The sequence below is a fragment of the Scyliorhinus canicula genome, chromosome 2 (assembly GCF_902713615.1).
Source record: "Scyliorhinus canicula chromosome 2, sScyCan1.1, whole genome shotgun sequence".
Taxonomy (NCBI): Eukaryota; Metazoa; Chordata; class Chondrichthyes; order Carcharhiniformes; family Scyliorhinidae; genus Scyliorhinus; species Scyliorhinus canicula.
Window position 1 is genome coordinate 92,583,270 of NC_052147.1, and position 26,017 is coordinate 92,609,286.

At 47.0% G+C, this 26,017-nt stretch overlaps 1 protein-coding gene across 1 annotated transcript in view; it reads right to left on the bottom strand.

The window, feature by feature from the left end:
* Nucleotides 1-26,017, bottom strand: part of vps39 (VPS39 subunit of HOPS complex) — a 174,437-nt gene that overhangs the window by 111,244 nt on the left and 37,176 nt on the right. The window contains exons 7-8 of the mRNA XM_038783024.1: nt 21,784-21,876; nt 17,236-17,419 (exon numbers count right to left, since the gene is read on the bottom strand). Coding sequence (XP_038638952.1) covers nt 17,236-17,419; nt 21,784-21,876 — 277 coding nt within the window. The remainder of the gene's footprint in view (nt 1-17,235; nt 17,420-21,783; nt 21,877-26,017) is intronic.

Here is a 26,017-nt window from a genome sequence, read left to right on the forward strand (position 1 = left end):
GCATGTGGGGCCCCAACGTTTAGCATTAAGAGCTTAACTTGCAGCCCCGGACATAAAACATTCAACAAGCTTGTGGATCTACTAAAAGAACCATTATGCCCAAAGATATCAGTAATTCTCCAGTATTACCTATTCAACACAATTGGGAGGACCCCTGGGGAACCCATGTCAGAATTTCTGCCTAGATTAAGGAAGCTCGCCGAATACTGTTAATTTGGTCCATGCCTGACATAGGTGCTACACAACTGGCTAGTGTGAGGGATCAATAATGTCGCGATGCAAAAAAAAAAAAATCTGCACAGAACCCACCCTAGACCTGAAAAGGGCCGTAGAATTGGCACAATCCTTGGAGAATGTAGAGAAAGAGGCCTAATAAATCCAAGAGATGAAGGACAGTAGGAGGAAAGCACTTGCCTTACCCACCACCAACTCAACAATCAGCCAGGATGTTCTGGCATCTCAAAAGACGGCCAGATAAACCTTGAAGTACTAATCATCTCTGGAGGATTACAGGTATCAACGGCACGGCTGCTTTAAGTGTGGCCAAAGGATATGACCCAGGCAAGGCTGCCAGAATAAGCAGTCTGCATGCCCACCCAGGCTGGAAACCAAAGCCATATCAGGCCTGGGCTTTACAAGTTTTGCCAGCCCATAAAGGATGAAACTTCATCAACCCTAAGGTTTCCCTGATAAAAATAACACTCTTGTTCAATGACCATTCCCTAGAAAGAGAGGTGGACACGACAGTTGCAATCTCATACAGGATACAGACTATCCGGTGTCTCTGGACGGGCATCTTTCCCCAAGGCCTCCAAGACACTACGGCCAGTTTGGCCAAATATACAAGGGAACCTTTGAATATTACAGGGACCACTATTACACTGGTCACCTATGGGCAGCAGATAGCCAGACGTCCGCTCATTGAAGTAGGAGGACCAGGACCCAGTCTCTTGGGCAGAGTATGGCCACAAACTTTTAAACTAGGAACCGGTGAACTGTACAAAATCATTGGCAAACACCCAAGAAGGCCATGGTAGAATAAAGAGAGAGCAAGGGCAAAGATTTATGTGGACTCCAATGCCCTACCCAAATATATCAGGGAATGGTCAGTCCCATATGCTTTACTTACAAAGTAGAGACCAAACTCAAGCTGTTAAGAGTGCCTTGGAGAGAGTCAACCCTTCCTCTTCCTGTGCGAAGCTTAGTCTCATCCAATTTAAGATGCTGCATCGTGCCCATATGTCTGTGACTCGGATGAGTAGGTTCTTTGGGGGTGAGGACAGGTGCACCAGGTGTTCGGGGAGTCCAGCGAATCATGCCCATATGTTCTGGGCATGCCCGGCACTGGAAGAATTCTGGAAGTGGGTGGCGGGGACGGTGTCGAGGGTGGTTGGATCCAGGGTCAAACCAGATTGGGGACTCGCGATTTTTGGAGTTACGGCGGAGCCGGGAGTGCAGGAGGCGAAAGAGGCCGGTGTTCTGGCCTTTGCGTCCCTAGTAGCCTGGCGGAGGATCTTGATGCAGTGGAAAGATGCGAAGCCCCCAAGTGTGGAAACCTGGATCAGTGACATGGCGGGATTTATAAAATTGGAGAGGGTCAAATTTGCCCTGAGAGGATCAGTACAAGGGTTCTATAAATGGTGGCAGCCTTTTCTGGACTTTCTGGCTCAAAGATAGGTATCTTGGTCAATAGCAGCAGCAACCCGGGGGAGGGTGTTCCTTATTGTAGTGTCTATTCTGTAACTTTATATTGTGTTAAGTTGCGTTGGGGGGGGGGGGTTGCTGCTGCTATTTTAAAATTATTTAAAAAAAAATATAGAGTGCCTTGGGATAATATGACCTGTGCAGTTCAGAGTGGGCTTCACCAGTTGGCATGAATAGACACGTCTGCCCTTCGGAGTCTAATCTGCATGTGCCATTTTTCAACGTTTCATTGGAAACATTCTCCAAGGGCGCATCTAGCAGTATATTCTTTTTTTGAAACAGACAATTTTATTGAGGTATTTTTGGCATTGTAAACAGTAACAATATACATTAGTGTGCAGATACCAATTACAAAAAACATAGTGCAAATAACAGTACCACTCTCGCAGATAGACCCGCCTATTCTTCCCCCCTACTCTACACTATTCTACCCCCCCCACCCCCGCTGACGATTAGTTCCCCGCGAAGACGTCGATGAATGGTTGCCACCTCCAAGCTAACCCCGATAGTGATCCTCGTACGGCGAACTTGATTTTTTCCAAGCCGAGAATCTAGCAGTATACTTAAGACAATGTACTAATCATAGGAGCCACAGAAAAAGAGCACCTAGCAAACAGGAGGAAACTTTGGGACAATTTTCTCATGCAGATGTCCGTCTCAAACGAGAAAATGTGTGCTCCAGGCTGGCAAAGTGACCTACCTAGGGTACCAAGTCGATAATAAAGGCCTACACCCGGGAAAGATAAAGTTAAGGACATCAAAGAGGCACCAACCCCACAAAATATGGGCCAGTGGGCCGATGAATGGCAGTTGGAGATCAATTTGGATAAATGCGAGGTGATGCATTTTGGTAGATCAAATCAAGGTAGAACCTACTCAGTAAATGGTCGCGAGTTGGGGAGAGTTACAGAACAAAGAGATCTAGGAGTACAGGTTCATAGCTCCAATTGCAGAATTGAGGTGCAGAGGGATTTAGGTATTCCTGTGCAGGAGTTTCAAAAAGCTAGCCTGGAGCACATAATCAAGAAGGCTAATGGAATGCTATCCTTTATTAGGAGTAATTGAACATAGAATTCCTAGAAGCAGGAGGCGATTCAGCCCAGCGACCTTCTGAAAGAGCACTCTACCTAGGCCCATTTCCCCATCTTGTCCCCGCAACCCCACCTAACCTGCACATCTATGGACACTAAGGGGCAATTTAGCGTGGCCAATCCACCTAAACTGCACAGCTTTGGACTGTGGGAGGAAACCGGACCCCCAGAGGAATCCCACGTAGATACGGGAAGAACGTGCAAACTCCACACAATCAATGAACGTCGGAATCGAACCCGGGTACCTGACGTTGTGGCGCAGCAGTGCTAACCACTGTGCCGCCATGCCTCCCTTATACATTCTATGCTTCAGTTATACATGGCATTGGCGACACTTACTGTTTTGGTCTCCTTATTCAAGGAAGGATGTACATGCATAGGAGGAGGTTCAGATAAGATTTACTAGATTGATACCTGGAATGAGTGGGTTGTCTTAGGAGGATAGGTTGGACAGGTTAGGCTCTTTTTCACTGAGTCTAGAAGAGTGAGGGGTGACATGATTGAAGTATATAAGATCCTGAAATGTCTTGACATGGCATGGTGGATGTAGAAAATATGTTTTCTCTTGGTAGGTGAATCCAGAACTAGTGGACACTTGTTATGTACTTACATTAGTTCTAGTGAAGCTCTTTTGTACTAATGTATTCACTAGAAATTATATCATAAATTCTAGCACGGGAAAGAGAGAGAGAGAACAGCCATGTCAGAGATTGCATACTGTAAATAAAGCTCCATTGTTTTAACCTCCATGCTCCCTTGTACCACACCTCAAGAATACAACATAAAAATTGGCAATGATGACTACAAAATTGCACTAGCTAGTCACCTGGGAAAAAGTTATTTACCGAAAAAAGTTGGAAAAAGAAGTTATAAAGGAAAAATTTTCACCGGCTTACAGCTATCCGTGACAAATAAGAGGCTGAAGCTTGGTTTGTTGCCTTGTGTGTGATGGAATCAAGGAAACTGCTGAAAACGCAGTTGCAAAATGTATATACAGGAAACTCCATTAGTAGAAAAATGGTGGGAGTTTTCGGCATCGTGGGACTCTTTGATGAAAATGTGGAGTGATTCAGCTCCTATATGGAGTGTTTAGACTATTTTGCGCAGGCAAACAAAATGGCTGAAGATATTACAATGCTCACTTTCCTGCGCATGATGGGAGGAAAAAAGTTCAACCTCCGCTGTAGTTTAGGACAACCCGAGAAGCCAGGCATTAAGATGTACGAGGAGATAATTTGCACCAAAACCTTTGGTGATTGCAGGGCCCTTTAGATTCCATAAAATAAACCAGAAGAGGGGGAGTCTTGCAAAGGCTTGCAAAATATTGTGAGTTCGGAGACATGCTGAAGTACACTATTTGGGACAGGTTGGTTTTGTGGTCTACGCAGTGAAACAATACTGAAATGTTTGCTTAATTAGTAATCTTACTCTGCAGAAGGCTGTGGAACTCGCTGGTTCTATGGAGCTAGCTGCAAAGGAAGCTCAGCAATTGAGCTTATTTGCTTGAATACACAAAACGGCTGCTGAATCGATAACTAAGAGTCTTGAGATTCATACATGTTACTGATCTGCAAGGCCAGGGCATTCTGCTGAATATTGATGTACGACATGGGACGGAATTCAACCAAAAAATTAAGTGCCATTTTGGATGCGTTTGGCAGATATTTCCCGCTGGCTTTTTGGGCGAGATCCACACCGCTATTCAACCACAATTCGACATTGGGCACGATTCTGTGCTGCAAAAGCAGCTCGCCGCTTCCGGCATCTACCCAACTTGCAAAGCCTTGCGAGATCCAACATGCTCTCGGGTGCAGTTACGATGTAAATCCTGTCCACTGCAGATGGGATCACCTTTAGGCAAATCTGGAAATTAGAGCGAGACAGCTAGCATCACTCTAAAGTGCATGTTCCCGAGGTACCCGAGGCTTTAGGATTCATCCCCTTCGCCTCAAGAGAGCTCGGGCGAGCACTGTTCAGCACTGATCCCCACAAATGGGGACCAGATAGAACAGCACTTGCGAGGGTCTCCCAGAGAATCGGAGGCCCTCAGCTGCATGCCCTGGAGCAGGGTGGTGCCCTGGCACTGTGGCAGTGCCACCTGGGTGCCAGCCTTGCACTGCCAAGGTGCCAAGCTGACATTTTCTGTGCACACAGTCCAGGGGTGCCCTGCTTGGGTATTGTTGGGGGGGAACGCCTCATGGGTCTCAAATCTCGCAAAAGGCCTCTTGCGAGATTCAATTGCCTTACTGCGCCATCAATTCGGGCAAAATAAGGCCAGTACAGTATGTTGAAGCTGGGGAAAAAAAAGAACAGTGTTCCTGCAGGAAGCAAGTGTAAGCTCCAAGTAAAAAGAAGAACAAACCAAGACAGCATTTAAAAGGTGGAATATCCATGCTGTAAATAAAAAGGGATCAAAACAGTTATTCACAGTCAGAGGAGTAATTATAACTGCATGTGCTAGTCTTGCTGGTACTGCACACCAATACTATCTCACTGCACTGTTGGATGGACAACCAGTAATGAAGAATGTTGATACTGGGCTCTGGTTGGTGCCAGAGCCTGTCTGCAAGGAGAAAATTAGGGCAGCACGGCGGGGCAGTGGTTAGCACTGCTGCCTCACAGTGCAGTGGACCCGGGTTCGATCCCGGCCCAGGGTCATTGTCCATGTGGAGTTTGCACATTCTCCCAGTGTCTGCGTGGGTCTCACCCCTGCAACCCAAAAGGATGTGAAGGGTAGATGAATTGGCCACGCTGATTTGCCCATTTATAGGAAGAAAAAAGAATTAGGTACGCTAAATATATTTAAGTAAAAGTATTTAAGTTAAGAGAAACTTAAAACATATTGCCTTCAGGCCATCAAAGATCGTACAGAAAACATCGGAGAAGTGGGTCCACCGAAGGGCTGCATTGAAGTAGCTGTGCAGGGGGCAGCAGAGCAGAGCTTCTGATTGGCTGTTCCGGGGAGATTTGCATACGTGCAGTGCAGTCAGCGTAAGTTGAAGGTGCACCTGCATCAGTGACCCAAGGAGTTCGAAGGAAGTCAAGCTTCCAGCAGGGGGCAGGAGAGCAGAGCTTCTGATTGGCTGTTCCGGGGAGATTTGCATACGTGCAGTGCAGTCAGCGTAAGTTGAAGGTGCACCTGCATCAGTGACCCAAGGAGTTCGAAGGAAGTCAAGCATCCAGCAGGGGGCAGCAGAGCAGAGCTTCTGATTGGCTGTTCCGGGGAGATTTGCATACGTGCAGTGCGGTCAGCGTAAGTTGAAGGTGCACCTGCATCAGTGACCCAAGGAGTTCGAAGGAAGTCAAGCTTCCAGCAGGGGGCAGCAGAGCAGAGCTTCTGATTGGCTGTTCCGGGGAGATTTGCATACGTGCAGTGCAGTCAGCGTAAGTTGAAGGTGCACCTGCATCAGTGACCCAAGGAGTTCGAAGGAAGTCAAGCATCCAGCAGGGGGCAGCAGAGCAGAGCTTCTGAGTGGCTGTTCCGGGGAGATTTGCATACGTGCAGTGCAGTCAGCGTAAGTTGAAGGTGCACCTGCATCAGTGACCCAAGGAGTTCGAAGGAAGTCAAGCTTCCAGCAGGGGGCAGCAGAGCAGAGCTTCTGATTGGCTGTTCCGGGGAGATTTGCATACGTGCAGTGCAGTCAGCGTAAGTTGAAGGTGCACCTGCATCAGTGACCCAAGGAGTTCGAAGGAAGTCAAGCATCCAGCAGGGGGCAGCAGAGCAGAGCTTCTGATTGGCTGTTCCGGGGAGATTTGCATACGTGCAGTGCAGTCAGCGTAAGTTGAAGGTGCACCTGCATCAGTGACCCAAGGAGTTCGAAGGAAGTCAAGCTTCCAGCAGGGGGCAGCAGAGCAGAGCTTCTGATTGGCTGTTCCGGGGAGATTTGCATACGTGCAGTGCAGTCAGCGTAAGTTGAAGGTGCACCTGCATCAGTGACCCAAGGAGTTCGAAGGAAGTCAAGCTTCCAGCAGGGGGCAGCAGAGCAGAGCTTCTGATTGGCTGTTCCGGGGAGATTTGCATACGTGCAGTGCAGTCAGCGTAAGTTGAAGGTGCACCTGCATCAGTGACCCAAGGAGTTCGAAGGAAGTCAAGCATCCAGCAGGGGGCAGCAGAGCAGAGCTTCTGATTGGCTGTTCCGGGGAGATTTGCATACGTGCAGTGCAGTCAGCGTAAGTTGAAGGTGCACCTGCATCAGTGACCCAAGGAGTTCGAAGGAAGTCAAGCTTCCAGCAGGGGGCAGCAGAGCAGAGCTTCTGATTGGCTGTTCCGGGGAGATTTGCATACGTGCAGTGCAGTCAGCGTAAGTTGAAGGTGCACCTGCATCAGTGACCCAAGGAGTTCGAAGGAAGTCAAGCATCCAGCAGGGGGCAGCAGAGCAGAGCTTCTGATTGGCTGTTCCGGGGAGATTTGCATACGTGCAGTGCAGTCAGCGTAAGTTGAAGGTGCACCTGCATCAGTGACCCAAGGAGTTCGAAGGAAGTCAAGCTTCCAGCAGGGGGCAGCAGAGCAGAGCTTCTGATTGGCTGTTCCGGGGAGATTTGCATACGTGCAGTGCAGTCAGCGTAAGTTGAAGGTGCACCTGCATCAGTGACCCAAGGAGTTCGAAGGAAGTCAAGCATCCAGCAGGGGGCAGCAGAGCAGAGCTTCTGATTGGCTGTTCCGGGGAGATTTGCATACGTGCAGTGCAGTCAGCGTAAGTTGAAGGTGCACCTGCATCAGTGACCCAAGGAGTTCGAAGGAAGTCAAGCTTCCAGCAGGGGGCAGCAGAGCAGAGCTTCTGATTGGCTGTTCCGGGGAGATTTGCATACGTGCAGTGCAGTCAGCGTAAGTTGAAGGTGCACCTGCATCAGTGACCCAAGGAGTTCGAAGGAAGTCAAGCTTCCAGCAGGGGGCAGCAGAGCAGAGCTTCTGATTGGCTGTTCCGGGGAGATTTGCATACGTGCAGTGCAGTCAGCGTAAGTTGAAGGTGCACCTGCATCAGTGACCCAAGGAGTTCGAAGGAAGTCAAGCATCCAGCAGGGGGCAGCAGAGCAGAGCTTCTGATTGGCTGTTCCGGGGAGATTTGCATACGTGCAGTGCAGTCAGCGTAAGTTGAAGGTGCACCTGCATCAGTGACCCAAGGAGTTCGAAGGAAGTCAAGCTTCCAGCAGGGGGCAGCAGAGCAGAGCTTCTGATTGGCTGTTCCGGGGAGATTTGCATACGTGCAGTGCAGTCAGCGTAAGTTGAAGGTGCACCTGCATCAGTGACCCAAGGAGTTCGAAGGAAGTCAAGCATCCAGCAGGGGGCAGCAGAGCAGAGCTTCTGATTGGCTGTTCCGGGGAGATTTGCATACGTGCAGTGCAGTCAGCGTAAGTTGAAGGTGCACCTGCATCAGTGACCCAAGGAGTTCGAAGGAAGTCAAGCTTCCAGCAGGGGGCAGCAGAGCAGAGCTTCTGATTGGCTGTTCCGGGGAGATTTGCATACGTGCAGTGCAGTCAGCGTAAGTTGAAGGTGCACCTGCATCAGTGACCCAAGGAGTTCGAAGGAAGTCAAGCTTCCAGCAGGGGGCAGCAGAGCAGAGCTTCTGATTGGCTGTTCCGGGGAGATTTGCATACGTGCAGTGCAGTCAGCGTAAGTTGAAGGTGCACCTGCATCAGTGACCCAAGGAGTTCGACGGAAGTCAAGCATCCAGCAGGGGGCAGCAGAGCAGAGCTTCTGATTGGCTGTTCCGGGGAGATTTGCATACGTGCAGTGCAGTCAGCGTAAGTTGAAGGTGCACCTTCATCAGTGACCCAAGGAGTTCGAAGGAAGTCAAGCTTCCAGCAGGGGGCAGCAGAGCAGAGCTTCTGATTGGCTGTTCCGGGGAGATTTGCATACGTGCAGTGCAGTCAGCGTAAGTTGAAGGTGCACCTGCATCAGTGACCCAAGGAGTTCGAAGGAAGTCAAGCATCCAGCAGGGGGCAGCAGAGCAGAGCTTCTGATTGGCTGTTCCGGGGAGATTTGCATACGTGCAGTGCAGTCAGCGTAAGTTGAAGGTGCACCTGCATCAGTGACCCAAGGAGTTCGAAGGAAGTCAAGCACCCGAGACACTACACGTGTAGTGTCTCCCACCCGCCCTCCTCCTCTAACCTAATAATAAGACCCATTGGGGTGAGCAGGTGAGTACCTTATTACATTATTATTTTTCTTTTTCTTATTTGTTAACCAGAACTAGGTTGAAAAAGACTATAGCAGAGGTATCCAAGTTTGTTTTTTTTTTAAACTGAAATTTATACAAAGTAATAAATTAATTAACTAATCAGAGATGGCTGGGCAGGTGATGTGCTGTAGCTGTATGATGTGGGAGCTGGCTGTTCCCCTTGTGAATGGCAATGACCACATCTGCAGCAAGTGTTGGCTGCTGGAAGAACTCCGGCTCAGAGTTGATGATCTGGAATCTGAGCTTCAAACACTGCGGCACATCCGGGAGGGGGAGAGTTACCTGGACACTTTGTTTCAGGAGGCAGTCACACCTGGGAGATTAAGTAATTCACATTCAGTAAGTGATCAGGGATTTCAGAGTGTGACTGTTAGTGAGGCAGGCAGGGGGAACCTGAGTTCAGGAGTGCAGGAGCCTCAGCCCTTGACCTTGTCCAACAGGTATGAGACTCTTGCTCCCTGTATGGATGAGGAAAAGGGCTCTGGACAGGATGAGCCAGCTGACCACGGTACCATGGTGCAGAAGGCCATTCAAGAGGGGGGAGTAAAAAGACAAGTAGTTGTTATAGGGGATTCTATAATTAGGGGGACAGATAGTATCCTATGCAAGCCGGATCGGGAGTCTCGCATGGTGTGTTGCCTGCCCGGTGCCAGGGTGCGGGACATCTCTGACCGGCTTGAAAGGATATTGGAGCGGGAGGGGGAGGATCCAGTTGTTGTGGTCCACGTTGGGACTAACAACATAGGTAAAGCTAGGGTGGAGGACCTGTTCGGGGACTATCAAGCACTAGGAAGAAAATTGAAATACAGGTCCTCAAGGGTCATAATCTCCGGATTACTGCCCGAGCCACGTGCCAATTGGCATAGGGACAAGAAAATTAGGAAAGTAAACACGTGGCTAAGGGATTGGTGTGGGAAAGAGGGATTCCACTTCATGGGACATTGGCATCAGTTTTGGAACCGGGGGGATCTGTACTGTTGGGACGGTCTCCACCTGAACCGATCTGGAACCAGTGTTCTAGCAAAGAGGATAAATAGGGTGGTCAGTAGGACTTTAAACTTCTGAGTTGGGGGGAAGGGAAAGTGAAAGCGACAGGGAGCATGGAGTTAAATGGCAAGATACGCAGGAGGATAACATGTAGGCAGGTGGATTTAAGCTTGAGGCAGACTAGGAATTCAACAAAAAGGAAGGATAACTTTGGACATCTTAGGACTTCCAATATCTGTAATGATAAGAAAGTTAGCATTAAGGTACTTTACCTGAATGCTCGTAGCATTTGTAACAAAGTAGACGAACTAATGGCACAGATCATCGTGAATGATTATGATGTGGTTGGCATCACAGAGACATGGCTGCAGGGGGTTCAGGACTGGCAGTTAAACATCCAAGGATATACAACCTATCGAAAAGACAGGGAGGTGGGCCGAGGGGGTGGGGTTGCCTTGTTAGTTAAGAACAAAATTAAATCTATGGCACTAAACGACATAGGGTCGGATGATGTGGAGTCTGTGTGGGTAGAATTGAGGAACCACAAAGGCAAAAAAACCATAATGGGAGTTATGTACAGACCTCCTAACAGTGGTCAGGACCAGGGGCGCAACATGTACCGGGAAATAGAAAAGGCATGTCAGAAAGGCAAGGTCACGGTGATCATGGGGGACTTCAATATGCAGGTAGATTGGGTAAATAACGTAGCCAGTGGATCCAAAGAAAAGGAATTCATGGAATGCTTACAAGATGGCTTTTTGGAACAGCTTGTCATGGAGCCCACAAGGGAGCAGGCTATTCTGGACCTAGTGCTCTGTAATGAACCAGACTTTATAAAAGATCTTAAAGTAAGGGAACACTTAGGAAGCAGCGATCATAATATGGTTGAGTTCAGTCTGCAGTTTGAAAGAGAGAAGGCAAAATCGGATGTAATGGTGTTACAGTTAAATAAAGGTAATTACGAGGGCATGAGAGAGGAACTTGTGAAAATCGACTGGAAGCAGACCCTAGTGGGGAAGACAGCAGAGCAAAAATGGCAGGAGTTTGTATGCATAATTGAGGACACTGTACAGAGGTTCATCCCCAAGAAAAGAAAGATTATCCGGGGAGGGATTAGACAGCCATGGCTGACAAAGGAGGTCAGGAAATGTATCAAAGAAAAAGAGAGATCCTATAAAGTGGCCAAAAGCACTGGGAATTCAGAAGATTGGGAAGGCTACAAAAACAAACAGAGGTTAACAAAGAGACAAATAAGGAAGGAGAGGATCAAATATGAAGGCAGGCTAGCCAGTAATATAAGAAATGATAGTAAAAGTTTCTTTCAATACATAAGAAACAAACGACAGGCCAAAGTAGACATTGGGCCAATTCAAACTGATTCCAGAAGGCTAGTGATGGGAGACGAGGAAATGGCTGGAGAACTTAATAAGTACTTTGCGTCTGTCTTCACAGTGGAAGACATGAGTAATATCCCAAAAATTATAGAGGGTCAGGGGGCTGAGTTGAGTATGGTTGCCATTACAAAAGAGATGGTGCTAAAAAAGCTAAAAGGTCTTAAAATTGACAAATCTCCTGGCCCCGATGGGCTACACCCTAGAGTTCTGAGAGAGGTGGCTGAAGAAATAGCGGAAGCGTTGGTTGAGATCTTTCAAAAATCACTGGAGTCAGGGAAAGTCCCGGACGATTGGAAGATCGCTGTTGTAACCCCCTTGTTCAAGAAAGGATCAAGACAAAAGATGGAAAATTACAGGCCAATTAGCCTAACCTCGGTTGTTGGTAAAATTCTAGAATCGATCGTTAAGGATGAGATTTCTAAATTCTTGGAAGAGCAGGGTCGGATTAGAACAAGTCAACATGGATTTAGTAAGGGGAGGTCGTGCCTGACGAACCTGTTAGAATTCTTTGAGGAGGTGACAAGTAGGTTAGACCAGGGAAACCCAGTGGATGTGGTCTATCTGGATTTCCAAAAGGCCTTTGATAAGGTGCCACACAGGAGGCTGCTGAGTAAGGTGAGGGCCCATGGTGTTCGAGGTGAGCTACTGGCATGGGTTGAGGATTGGCTGTCTGACAGAAGGCAGAGAGTTGGGATAAAAGGTTCTTTTTCGGAATGGCAGCCGGTGACCAGCGGTGTCCCACAGGGTTCAGTGTTGGGGCCACAGCTGTTCACCATATATATTAATGATCTGGATGAAGGGACTGGGGGCATTCTAGCGAAGTTTGCCGATGATACGAAGTTAGGTGGTCAGGCAGGTAGTGCTGAGGAAGTGGGGAGGCTGCAGAAGGATCTAGACAGTTTGGGAGAGTGGTGCAGGAAATGGCTGATGCAATTCAACGTGAGAAAATGTGAGGTCTTGCACTTTGGAAAAAAGAATCCAAGCATAGACTACTTTCTAAACGGTGAGAAAATTCATAATGCCAAAGTACAAAGGGATCTGGGAGTGCTAGTCGAGGATTCCCTAAAGGTAAACATGCAGGTTGAATCTGTGATTAAGAAAGCGAATGCAATGTTGTCATTTATCTCAAGAGGGTTGGAATATAAAAGCAGCGATGTGCTACTGAGCCTTTATAAGGCTCTGGTTAGGCCCCATTTGGAGTACTGTGTCCAGTTTTGGGCCCCACATCTCAGGAAGGACATACTGGCACTGGAGCGTGTCCAGCGGAGATTCACACGGATGATCCCTGGAATGGCGGGTCTAACATATGATGAACGGCTGAGGATCCTGGGATTGTATTCATTGGAGTTTAGAAGGTTAAGGGGAGATCTAATAGAAACTTACAAGATAATACATGGCTTAGAAAGGGTGGACGCAAAGAAACTGTTTCCGTTAGGCGAGGAGACGAGGACCCGTGGGCACAGCCTTAGAATTAGAGGGGGTAAATTCAGAACAGAAATGCGGAGACATTTCTTCAGCCAGAGAGTGGTGGGCCTGTGGAATTCATTGCCGCAGAGTGCAGTGGAGGCCGGGACGCTAAATGGCTTCAAGGCAGAGATAGATAAATTCTTGATGTCGCGAGGAATTAAGGGCTACGGGGAGAATGCTGGTAGGTGGAGTTGAAATGCCCATCAGCCATGATTGAATGGCGGAATGGACTCGATGGGCCGAATGGCCTTACTTCCACTCCTATGTCTTATGGTCTTATGGTCTTATGGTCTTAATGGGCAACCAGAAGATTTATCTTTACATGCAGTAAAGGGAAACGATCCAAGTTGATAGGTTGAACATGGCTGGAGAAGGTTCAATTGAACTGGGCCAAATATGGCTGGAGAAGGTTCAATTGAACTGGGCCAAATAGGGAGCATGAACGATATTACAGTTAAATTGAAAATAAAAGGAAACCAAGCAAAATGCTTGAAGGCAAGATCTGTAGAGATTGGGAGACTATGGCCTGACAATCCGCAAGGACGAATAAGAGTACTTCCAATACTCCGTTGAGTATTTGGGACATGTGATTGATGCCACTGGCCTTCACAAATCTCCTTCAATCACAAATCTCCTTCAAAAAGGTTAAGGCCGTGGCAGAGGCACCTAAACATCATACTATGAACAGTTACATTCCTTCCTGGGATTGTTGAACTCCGATGGAAGATTTGTACCAAACGTGGCAACAATTCTAAAACCATTACATAAGCTCTTGTGCCAGAACAAGAAGTGGAAGTGGGAAATGGCAGTGGTCAGATCAACACTTTCATGCGAGCCAAAGAAGCGTTAATTAAATCTGAAGTTCTCATGCACTTTGATCCCATGTTATCTTTATAACTAGTTTGCGATGCATCATCTTTTGGTGTAGGAACAATGATCACTGACACCATGTAATCAGGTGAAGACAGACCCATTGGTTTTGCTTCTCGAACCTTGAGCAAAGCTAAAAGTAATTATGCCCAGATTGAAAGGGAATCATTAAGGATCATTTTTAGAGTACGAAATTCCATCAATTCCTGTATGGAAGAACGTTCACATTGCTGACGGACCATCTTCCATTAGTTACCATTTTTGGATCACACATGGGAATTCTACCACTTGCCTCAAGTAGAATGCAAAGATGGGCATTGTGTTTGTCTGCACATACTTATCTATAAGTACCAACAGTCAAGTCTACAAGGTAACGCAGATAAACTTTCAAGATTACCATTGCCAGGTAGTTCATCAGACTGCTCAAATGGGAATATCTTCTACTTTGAACAAGTAGACAACACAGCAGTCACTTCGAAATAAATGAGGAAACACACTATAATAATCTTCATTAATGGGCAGCATTGTGGCACAGTGCTGCCACAAGTGAGCTGCCTCACAGCTCCAGGTCCCAGGTTCAATTCCGGCCTTGGATAACTGTCTGTGTGGAATTTGCACTTTCTCCCCGTGTCTGCGTGGGTTTCCTCCGGATGCTCCAGTTTTCTCCCACAGTCCAAAGATGTGCAGGTTAGGTGGTTGGCCATGCTAAATTGGCACGTAGTGTCCAAAGGTAGGTGGGGTTACTGGGATGGGGTGGAGGCGGGGCTTAAGCATGATGCTCTTTCCAAAAAGCCGGTGCAGACTGGATGGGCCAAATGGCCTCCTTCTGCCCTGTAAATTCTATGATAAGTAGGCTTACATTAACACTGCAATGATGTTACTGTGAAAAGCCCCTAGTCGCCACATTCCAGCACCTGTTCGGGTACACGGAGGGAGAATTCAGAATGTCCGATTCACTCAACAGCACGTCTTTCGGGACTTCGGGCAGGAAACTGGAATACTCGGATGAAACCCATGCAGACACGGGGAGAACGTGCAGACTCCGCACAGACAGTGACCCAATCCAGGACTCAAACCTGGGTCCCTGGCACTGTGAAGCAACAGTGTTAACCGCTGTACTACCTTGTCGCTCACTAGTTTTGATCCAATACTCTCAGAAATGATGGATATGGCATTATGAGGGAAGAATTTGGAACTAGCACATAACCCAAAACCCTACTACTCCTGGAGATTGGAGTTGTCAGTACAGCGAGTATGTCTTCTATGAGGACTCGAAGAGTGATTATTCTGCCACTATTGAGGAAGCGGGTGTTAGGGAAGCCAAATGAGGGCCGTTGTGGAGTTGTATGCATAAAGAAAAAAGCAAGAAGTTATTTCTGATGCCCTGGAGCTGGACGTGGCAATTGGAAGAGGAACCTAGAACATGTTCTCCTGTGCGAAGAAACCTGTCACCCTCAGCACCACAGCATCCATAGAAATGGCCTGATGAGGCTTGGTAACGCGTTCAAGTGGATTTTGTAGGACATTTTGAAAGACATAGGTTTTTGGTAATAATCAATGCTCATACCAAGTAGCCAGAGGTTGCTTGATGAAATCTACCTCATTGGAAAAGCTAGAAGTGCTTAGTCATTTTGAATTCCTTGAACAACTGTATGCAGCAATGGACCTAAATTTGCTCTCGATGATATTCAACATATTAAGTCCTCACTGTACAACCCCGCTACTAATGGACTAACAATGTTTCATCCAAACTGTGAAACATATCTTCAGAGCAACCACAGAACAAAGTTCACTGACCAAATGTTGTAACAGGTTCCTACTGTGTACCGCACATTCTACGACCAAGGCCACTCCTACATTACTAATGATGAAAAGACAATTACGTTCCGCGTTCAATCTGTTAAAACCTCTGCAAACGAAAGAGATCGTGCAACAGCAATAGCAAGTACAAATAGAATGGTGGGAAAGCAAGGCAAAGCAGAGTTTTCCACCAAGGACAATGGGGTTTTGGCCAAGAATTACTCCACAAAGGAGAAATGGATTCTTGCCACAATCCCTGTTTAGACTGAAACGGTCTCTTATGTTGCCCAGACCAGAGATGACGTTATTTGGAGGAGACAGGCAGACTAATTGCTGGCCGAAAGAACAGAATCTGGACCTATAGAAAATCCAGGATAATAATAATAATAACAACCTTTTATTGTCACAAGTATAATGTCACTGTGAAAAACCCCTATTCCGGCACCTGTTCAGGTAAGCTGGTAGGGGAATTGAACCCGCACTTCTGGCCTTGGTCTGCATCACAAACCAGTCTAGCTCACGGAACTAAACCAGCCCTATAGGTTCAACCCTATAAAGTCATGACTTGACCCTTCCTACAACCCCAACACTGACAAGACACTTTTTAAAAAAATTTAGAGCACCCAATTATTTTTTCCAATTAAGGGGCAATTTAGCACAGCCAATCCACCTACACCATACATGTTCAGGTTGTGGGGGTGAAACCCACGCAAATACGGGGAGATATGCAAACTCCACACAGAGAGTGACCCAGAGCCAGGAACGAACCTGGGACCTCGGTGTCATGAGGCAGCAGTACTAACCACTGTGCCACCGTGCTGCCCTGCAAACAGACACTGTTGAGAAAAGCAACATCTCACCATCTGATCAAACACAGAGACAACCTCTAATCCCTATGTCAATGGCGGCTAAATTAAATAGCGATTACATTAATGCAAAGACAGAAACTCCAGAGGTTACCACCAGTGTGAAGAAGAGGGCAGAGGTTCACTGTAAACCATTCCAAGAGTGACATCCAGGCCGTCTGATTTATTGACTATTGCTCATGTTTTGAACTTGGGGACATCCAATTTAAAAGGGGGAGGAAACGTTATGTATTTGCATCAATTCATATTAGTTCAAGTGACGCTTTCTTGTATTAATATGTATTCATTGAATGTAACATCATAGGTCCTAGCACGGGAAACAGCCATGCAAGAGACCACACACTGTAAATAAAGCTCCGTTCTTTTAAACCTCTGTGCTCCCTCATATCACACCTCAAAAAACACAACACCATTGTTTTAAAATTAGGCGGTTGCCCTTAAAAGACAGATGAGGAGAATTTTTTTCTCAGAGGGTTGTGCGACTTTGGAAGTCTTTGCCTCACAAGGTGCTGGAAGTGGGGTCACTGAATTTTTTAAGATGGAGGTAGATCGATTCCCTTGCCAAACAAGAATCGATGGTTACCAGGGGGAGATGGAAATGTGGAACTCGAAATGCAACCAAACAGCCATGATCTTATTGAATGCTGGATCAGGCTCGAGCGGCCGTGTCCTACTTCTGCTCCAAATTTTATATGTTTGTTCATTCAAGTAGTTTTACAGTTTGCACTGACTGGGCTCTACCATCAGTCAGTATCAATTGTAGTCCTCGAGGGTGTGGAATAATAACAGACAAAGTACCCTGCAAATCATTCACAGGAATTCTACAAAATAAAAATCTATTAGAAAGAAACAAGAACTTTGACTTGAAGTTTCCTACCCATGGCAAGAGGAATATCTGTCCAATTCAGGGCACATTTCTGAGTGCAAACTCCATCCTTATTCAGAACCACTGTTAAGTCGTCTTGCCCAACTGCCACCTTCTGGTCTTCCAGGGGAGTCACAAGGGGCTCCAGTTGCTTACCAGTTGGGAAAAGCTCTTTTATTGAACCTTTCCCATCCAACTGTTTAGCAAGCAGAAAAAAAAAAAGAGTTATTTGGGTGATTTAAAATCATTTAACCCACAACAATGTAACAATATAATTTCAGCCTGTAAAACAATTCACAGAAATCCACTGTAGAGAACGCCAGGATACATTTTTACAATAACATTCTTCCATGTGTTCATGTTCCCAAAAGCTGTCTGTGCATTTACTACCCATTCCTCATTGGCCTCGAGAGGGTGATGGCAAGCCACCTTCTTGAACTGTTGCAGCCCATGTGCTGTACATACTTCCACAGTGGAGTTAGGAAAGGAGTTCCAGGATTTTGTCCTAGAGCCAATGAAGAATGGCGATGTAGTTCAAGATGGTTTGTGACTTGGAGGGTAACTTGCAAGTGGTATTCTCAGTAACATAGATTGTAGGTTTGGAAGATGCTATCCAAGGAGCCTTGGTGAGTTGCTGCAGTGAATCTTCCAAATTGTTGCCACTATGCATGAGTGGTGGACAGAGAGCAGCACAGTGGCGCAGTGGTCAATGCTCTGCCTCATGGCGCCAAGGTCCCAGGTTTGATCCTGGCTCTGGGTCACTGTCCGTGTGGAGTTTGCACATTCTCCCCGTGTTTGTGTGGGTTTCGCCCCCACAATCCAAAGATGGTAAAAGTTGGTAAGAGTTAATGTGGATATGCTGAATTTCCTTAGTTTCATGAGGAAGTATAGGTGTTGTTGTGCTTTCTTGGTGGTTGCATCAACATGGGTGGACAGGACAGATTTTTGGAGATGTGCACCCCTAGGAATTTGAAACTGCTAACCATCTCTACCTTGTCCCCGTTGATGCTGACAGGGGTGTGCACAGTACTTTGCTTCCTGAAGTCAATGACCAGCTCTTTAGTTTTGCTGGCATTGAGGGAGAGATTGTTGACGCTGCACCACTCCAGTATGTTCTCTATCTCCCTCCTGTATTCTGACTGGTCGTTATTCGAGATCTGGCCACTATGGTCGTAGTGTAATGAACTCCAATTGGCTTTATTGGTTGGCCAATTGGAGTATGAGCTCCCTCAATGATAGCTCATTGAGGGGGCCCATATAAGCACCTGTGTAGGCTTTGTGAGCAGTCTCAAGTTGACTGGACTGCTAGAAGCACTGTTTGTAGCTGCTCCTGTAATATCGTTATTGTAAATAAATATTGGTGTGGTGACGGAACTCCTGCCTCCCGTGGATTACTACAGTCAGCAAACTTGTAGATGGAGTTGGAACCAAATTTTGCCATGCAGTCATGTACACAGGGAGTAGAGTAGGGCAGGCATTGTCAAACTCAGGGGCGCGACCCATGGGTGGGTCACGGGCGCGTGACGGGAGGGTCGCAGAGCCATCCGTCATGGCGCTCCTGATTGCACAAATCAGCAGCAGGTGATTTTAATAATGCCAGCTGCGAGCGGCCTTCAAAATGGCCTGGAACAGATTTTTTAAAATTTGCCTGCACTGCGCATGTGCACTGATGATCAGCACGCATGCGCAGTGCGGCCGCATTTTTTTTTAATATGGTCGCAGCCTTTTTTTCCCAAGTTCAGAGAGACAAAGGGACCATTGGGGCCAAAGGGACCCAAAACCATTTCCTCCATTTTTGTCAGCAACAAACAAGGTAAGAGAAAATGGAGGGTCGTGCAGGTCGGCCAGCGGGGGCCACAAAGGTCGGCCAGCATGGGTTGCGAAGGTCGGTTGGCGTGGGTCGCGAAGGTCGGCCGGGTTGGGTCCCGAAGGTTGGGCGGTTGGTAAAAATGGGCCCCCGGAAAAAAAGTTTGAAAAACACGAGTAGGGGGCTAAGTACGCAGCCTTGCGGGGGCCCCGGTATTGAGGACTGTTGTGGAGGTGTTGTTGTTCATTCTTACTGATTGTGGTCTGTGTGTCAGAAAGTCGAGGATCCAGTTGCAGAGTGGGGAGCCAAGTCCTAGGTTTTGGAGCTTTGATACGAGCTTGGCTGGGAAAGCGGAGCTGTAGTCAATAAATAGGAGTCTGATGTAAGAGTCCTTGCTGTCAAAATGCTCTTGGGATGAGTGTAGGGCCAGGGAAATGGCGTCTGCTGTGGACCGGTTCCGGCGGTATGCAAATTGCAGTGGATCAAGGCATTCTGGGAGTATGGAGGTGATGCGCTTCATGACCAACCTCTCAAAGCACTTGATTACGACTGAAGTCAGGGCCACCGGACGGTAGTCATTGAGGCACGTTACCTGGTTGTTCTTTGGCACCGGTATGATGGTAGTCTTCTTGAAGCAGATGGGGACCTCGGAGTGGAGTAAGGACAGGTTAAAGATGTCCGCGAACACCTCTGCCAGCTGGTCCGCACAGGCTCTGAGTGCACAACCAGGGATCCCATCCGGGATTTAGCATGGCTAATCCATCTAATCTGCACATTTTTTGGACTATGGGCAGAAACCAGAGCACCCAGATGAAACTCACGCAGACAAGGGGAGAAGTGCAAACTCCACAGTCACCAGAGGTCTGACGTGATCCTGGGTCCCTGGCGCTGTGAGGCAGCAGTGCTAACCACTGTGCCTCTGTACCGTCCAGTGCCATCGTCTGATGACTTACTTCTGAGAATATCTTTTATTGGATTACCCAATAAATTGCATGGAGAATTTAAGTTTTGTCTTGAGATGAGTGTGCGTGCTATGCTCAAGTCCCTGTACCAATAGACAACCAAATGCTACTCTACCTTCTTCCCACCCTTCCAGGAACCTAAAGCTTCTATGCTATATTTAACATTTTTTTAAAATGTAAATTTAGAGTACCCAATTTTTTTTCCCCAATTAAGGGACAAATTAGCATGGCCAATCCACTTAACCTGCACATCTTTTGGGTTGTGGGGGTGAAACCTACGCAGATACGGGAAGAATGTGCAAACTCCACATGGACAGTGACCCAGGGCCGGGATTCGAATCCGGGTCCTCAGCGTCACAGTACCAGTGTTAACCATTGCACCACCGTGCTGCCGTTATATTTAACATTTTAACCAGTAGTGGGCTGTGTATTCAGACAAACAAATAGTAAATGAGAGCTCAGAGAACTTGCTATTTCACTCTGGAGAACTATTGCAGACCATTCATACTAAGGAGGATATTCATGGTTGAAAAGATCTCTTCATTGTGCACTCTTCTGCTCAGGAGAATTTGATAAACTGAAAATAATCTTAATTTAGTGTAGCTCTAAACAGGGCTTTAATAACTGCTCACACTCCATCGCAGCACAACAAACATCAGACTGAACCAAGGATACTTTGATTAATCTGCCATGATAAACTGCCTCTCCAGAGACCATGAAAGATGTTATTAATGCTGACATTCAGTAGCATGAATGGCTCGAGAATTGCACGTCACCATTTTAAATAATTCTAGAAATAGAGATCCAACAACTATGGGATGTGGTGGTACCTTTTGGCAATTGTTGAATCATCTTGTAGATATTAATACAAATTATGGAATGGGAAAGAGACCAATTAATGTGGGATTCATTCTGGGAATCAAGTTGAAGCAAAGTGGTTATGTTACCCAATATTTGTTGCATGCATCTATGCTACATTGTCTAGTGAAGCAAATGACTTTAATGACTGGGAGATGACTGAATGGCAGGATGTTCAGGCAAAAATGATATTCTCGAAGTTCTAGGTCTTTGCTTCACATTTGTAACATTGCTTAACCTGTAGGCTGAACTTTACATGCTTGTATGCTTTTAATTAACACAGACTAACTAATAGGCAAGAAAATGGTGTCAAGTTTTCCATTTTCTGTATTAGAACATAGAACAGTACAGCACAGAACAGGCCCTTCGGCCCTCGATGTTGTGCCGAGCCATGATCACCCTACTCAAACCCACGTATCCACCCTATACCCGTAACCCAAACAACCCCCCCTTAACCTTACTTTTTTTTTAGGGCACTACGGGCAATTTAGCATGGCCAATCCACCTAACCGGCACATCTTTGGACTGTGGGAGGAAACCGGAGCACCCGGAGGAAACCCACGCACACAAGGGGAGGACGTGCAGACTCCGCACAGACAGTGACCCAGCCGGGAATCGAACCTGGGACCCTGGAGCTGTGAATTGTATTGTTGTACAATCTTTGATTACCAATTCTATTGTATTCATTCATTTATATTTACCAGTTCTATTGTATTCATCACTTATATTTAACTGTCAGATAACATCCTAAACTTGATAGGCCACAAATATGGAAAATTTACAGCAGAATGCTTGAATGGACCTCACTGCAACATGTTTCTGGGCTTTGTATTGCATACCCAAGATTCACATTCAATTTATAGGAATGCTAGCGGTTCAACAAAACTAATGTTTTGAAAAAAGGCAGTACTGCCGGAGCTTCAACCTACATACCCGAATAAGATAGTAATCCCTCTTAAAGCCCACACAAATGGAGTCCTCACACCAAGCCATAGATTTAGGAACATCAGGAACACTGAAATCCGCCTGTAAAAAAGACATTATAATTGGTTTAGATTGCTTCCTTGATCTCTGAACATACCTGAATCAATATTAAAAAAATGTACAGGACAAGCAGCCAATTGTAATTCAGCAAGTTGCTCTGAAATTTCATTTAAAAACACTACCATCGTACACTCTTCTTCCGTATACATTTGAATCATTTATTTTTTCAAATTTGTCTGCGCTATCTGCCATGTTGAACAATCTGGTTTGTACACCTATGCGAACAGCACATACAAGAAAATAGACCACTCTATATACAAAGGACAGTTTTACTCCAGCATTTTAGTTACATAGGGCTGGATTTAATGCAGCCCATTGTGGCGGGAATCATGCTGGCCAGACATCACAAAAGAGGCCTTGCATTTGTCTTCCGGTGGAGACAAAACCTTCCCTGCTGGGACTTCCGGTGGCGGCCATGGAGGAGTAGGTCGCACATTTGATAGCTCCCGCCTCTGACGGACTTTTGGACCTTTTTGCCCCTTTTACCCCGGATTTTATGGGATACATCGGTGAAGAGTGAGACAGTGAGGAGAAATCTCCCTCCAGTGTATGGAGAATTGGACTAGAAGTAGCTGTGTGAGAAGACAAAGTTCTACAAGGAAGACGCAAGCAGAGCTGGCAACGCGGGAAAGCATGGCGGAGAGCAAGGGCCGCGGGGAGATGGCACAATGGTCGACGGAGCAGCTGGTGAACTTTTTCAAAGATTGCTTCGCCAAGCTGAAGGAGGACACGCTGGACCAGATTAAGACTTCGATTGATCAAGTTGTGCAGAATCAAGAGACCCACGGAAGAGCGACCCAGGAGGTGGAGAAAAAAGTGTCCGAGCACGAGGAATACATAACCGTGCTGGTGACCAAGGTGGAGATGATGAACAACATTGGCTATTCTCCAGTCCTCCGGGACATCACCTGAAGACAGAGAGGATCCAAAGATTTCTGTCAAGGCGTCAGCAATTTCCTCTCTAGCCTCCTTCAGTATTCTCGTTTAGATCCCTACCTTAATATTTTTCAAGACGCCCAACACCTCATCTTTTTGGATCTCAATGTAACCCAGGCTATCTACACACCCTTCTCCAGACTCAACATCCACCAAATCCTTCTCTTTGGTGAATACTGATGCAAAGTATTCATTTAGTACCTTGCCCATTTCCTCTGGCTCCACACATAAATTCCCTTGCCTATCCTTCAGTGGGCCAACCCTATCCTTGGCTACCCTCTTGCTTTTTATGTATGTGTAAAAAGCCTTGGGATTTTCCTTAACCCTATTTGCCAGTGACTTTTCGTGACCCCTTCTAGCCCTCCTGACTCCATGCTTAAGTTCCTTCCTACTTTCCTTATATTCCACACAGGCTTTGTCTGTTCCCAGCCTTCTAGCCCTGACAAATGCCTCCTTTTTCTTTTTGACGAGGCCTATAATATCTCTCGTTATCCAAGGTTCCCGAAATTTGCCGTATTTATCCTTCTTCCGCACAGGAACATGCCGATTCCGAATTCCTTTCAACTAACATTTGAAAGCCTCCCACATGTCAGATGTTGATTTACCCTCAAACATCCACCCCCAATCTAGGTTATTCAGTTCTTGCCTAATATTGTTATAATTAGCCTTCCCCCAATTTAGCACATTTATCACTCTTATCCTTGTCCAGCAGCACTTTAAAAACTTACTGAATTGTGGTCACTGTTCCCGAAATGCTCCCCTACTGAAACTTCTACCACCTGGCCGGGCTCATTCCCCAATACCAGGTCCAGTACAGCCCATTCCCTAGTCGGACTGTCTACATATTGTTTTAAGAAGCCCTCCTGGAAGCTCCTTACAAACTCTGCCCCGTCCAAGCCCCCAGCACTAAGTGAGTCCCAGTCAATATTGGGAACGTTGAAGTCTCCCATCACAACAACCCTGTTGCTTTTACTGCTTTCCAAAATCTGTCTACCTATCTGGTCTGCTATCTCCCGCTGGCTGTTGGGAGGCCTGTACTAAACCCCCAACATTGTGACTGCACCCTTCTTATTCCTGATCTCTACCCATATAGCCTCGCCCCCCTCCGAGGTGTCCTCCCATAGTACAGCGGTGATATTCTCCCTAACCAGTAGCGCAACTCCTCCACCCCTTTTGCATCCCCCTCTATCCCGCCCGAAACATCTAAATCCTGGAACGTTTAGCTGCCAATCCTGCCCTTCCCTCAACCAGGTCTCTGTAATGGCAACAACATCATAGTTCCAAGTACTAATCCAAGCTCCAAGTTCATCTGCCTTACCCGTAATACTTCTTGCATTAAAACATATGCACTTCAGGCCACCAGACCCGGTTTTTAGCAACATCTCCCTGTCTGCTCTTCCTCAAAGCCATACTGGCCCTATTCCCCAGTTCTCCCTCAATGCTTTCACCTATTGCTCCGGTACCCACCCCCCTGCCATACTAGTTTAAACCCTCCCGTGTGACACTAGCAAACCTCACGGCCAGGATATTTATGCCTCTCCAGTTTAGGTGCAACCCGTCCTTCTTATCCAGGTCACACCCGCCCCGGAAGAGCTCCCAGTGGTGCAGGTAACGGAAACACTCCCTCCTACAACAGCTGTTTAGCCACGTGTTTAGCTGCTCTATCTTCCAATTTCTAGCCTCACTGGCACATGGCACAGGGAGTATTCCCGAGATTACAACCCCAGAGGTCCTGTCTTTTAACTTTCTGCCTAGCTCCCTGAACTCCTGCTGCAGGACCTCAAGGCCCTTCCTGCCTATGTCGTTAGTACCAATATGTACAACAACCTCTGCCTGTTTGCCCTCCCCCTTCAGGATGCCCGCTACCCATTCGGAGACATCCTGACACCAGGGAGGCAGCATACCATCCTGGAGTCTCTTTCACTTCGACAGAAGCGCCTATCTGTGCCCCTGACAATAGAGTCCCCTATAGCTATTGCTCTTCTGCGCTTTAACCCTCCCTGCTGAACATCAGAGCCAGCCGTGGTGCCACTGCACTGGCTGCTGTTGTTTTCCCCCGATAGGCTATCCCCCCCCCGACAGTATGCAAAGGGGTATACCTGTTCGAGGGGGAGACAACCACAGGAGATTCCTGCACTGACTGCCTGCCCCTTCTGGTGCTCACCCATTTCTCTGCCTGCACCTTGGGTGTGACCACATTTATATAACTGCTATCTATGACTCTTTCCACCACTTGCATGCTCCTAAGTGCATCCAACTGCTGCTCCATTCGAACCATGCGGTGTGAGGGGAGCTCTAGTGGGTGCACTTTCTGCAGGTGAAGCCATCCGGGACGCTAGAAGTCTCCCGGACCTGCCACATCTCACAGTCAAGGGTGCTGCACCCTCTAATTGCATTGCATCAGTTAATTAGTAAATTAAATTTTTCTTTTTAAAGTTACTGTTAACTATATATTTCCTGGTCACTTTGCTCGGAGATCTGAGAGTGCAGGAGCGGCTGTTTGGGGCAGTGCTTCCAAAGCTTCTGATATCTTTCCAGCCGAAGGTTGCAGCAGGAAATTGTAAACTCGAAAACACCAAAATTGTCTCAGAGGATACTGGAAGAGGAGGTTTAACAGACAGGAAACGCAAACCAAACGTCACATCGCAATCTGACAGAGTCACTCGGTTCATCAGAAACTGAATTTCAGCAGCATCTGGGTGTGGAAGTTTCACAGGGTATTCGAAGGGGAGGTTTCAAAGTCCGAAAATTCAAACCAAGCATCACATCAGGGTCTGACAGAGTCCTCAATTTATCATATCCTGAATATCATTGAACATGGAAGAAAAAAGCATTGTTCACAATGCAGGGTAACCATCCACGTGTTGTGTGTGTGGACGAGGATCCATTCAATCATCAGTCCTCACAAGCCACAAATGCAGTCACATGGAGGAGAAACCATGGAAATGTGCGGACTGTGGGAAAGGATTCACTTCCCCATCCCAGCTGGAAACTCATTGACGCAGTCACACTGGGGAGAGACCATTCACCTGCTCCAAGTGTGGGAAGGGATTCACTCAGTCATCCACACTGTCCACACACCAGCGGGTTCACACTGGGGAGAGACCATTCACCTGCTCAGAGTGTGGGAAGGGATTTACTATTTCAGCCAACCTGCTGAGTCACCAGCGAATTCACATTGGGGAGA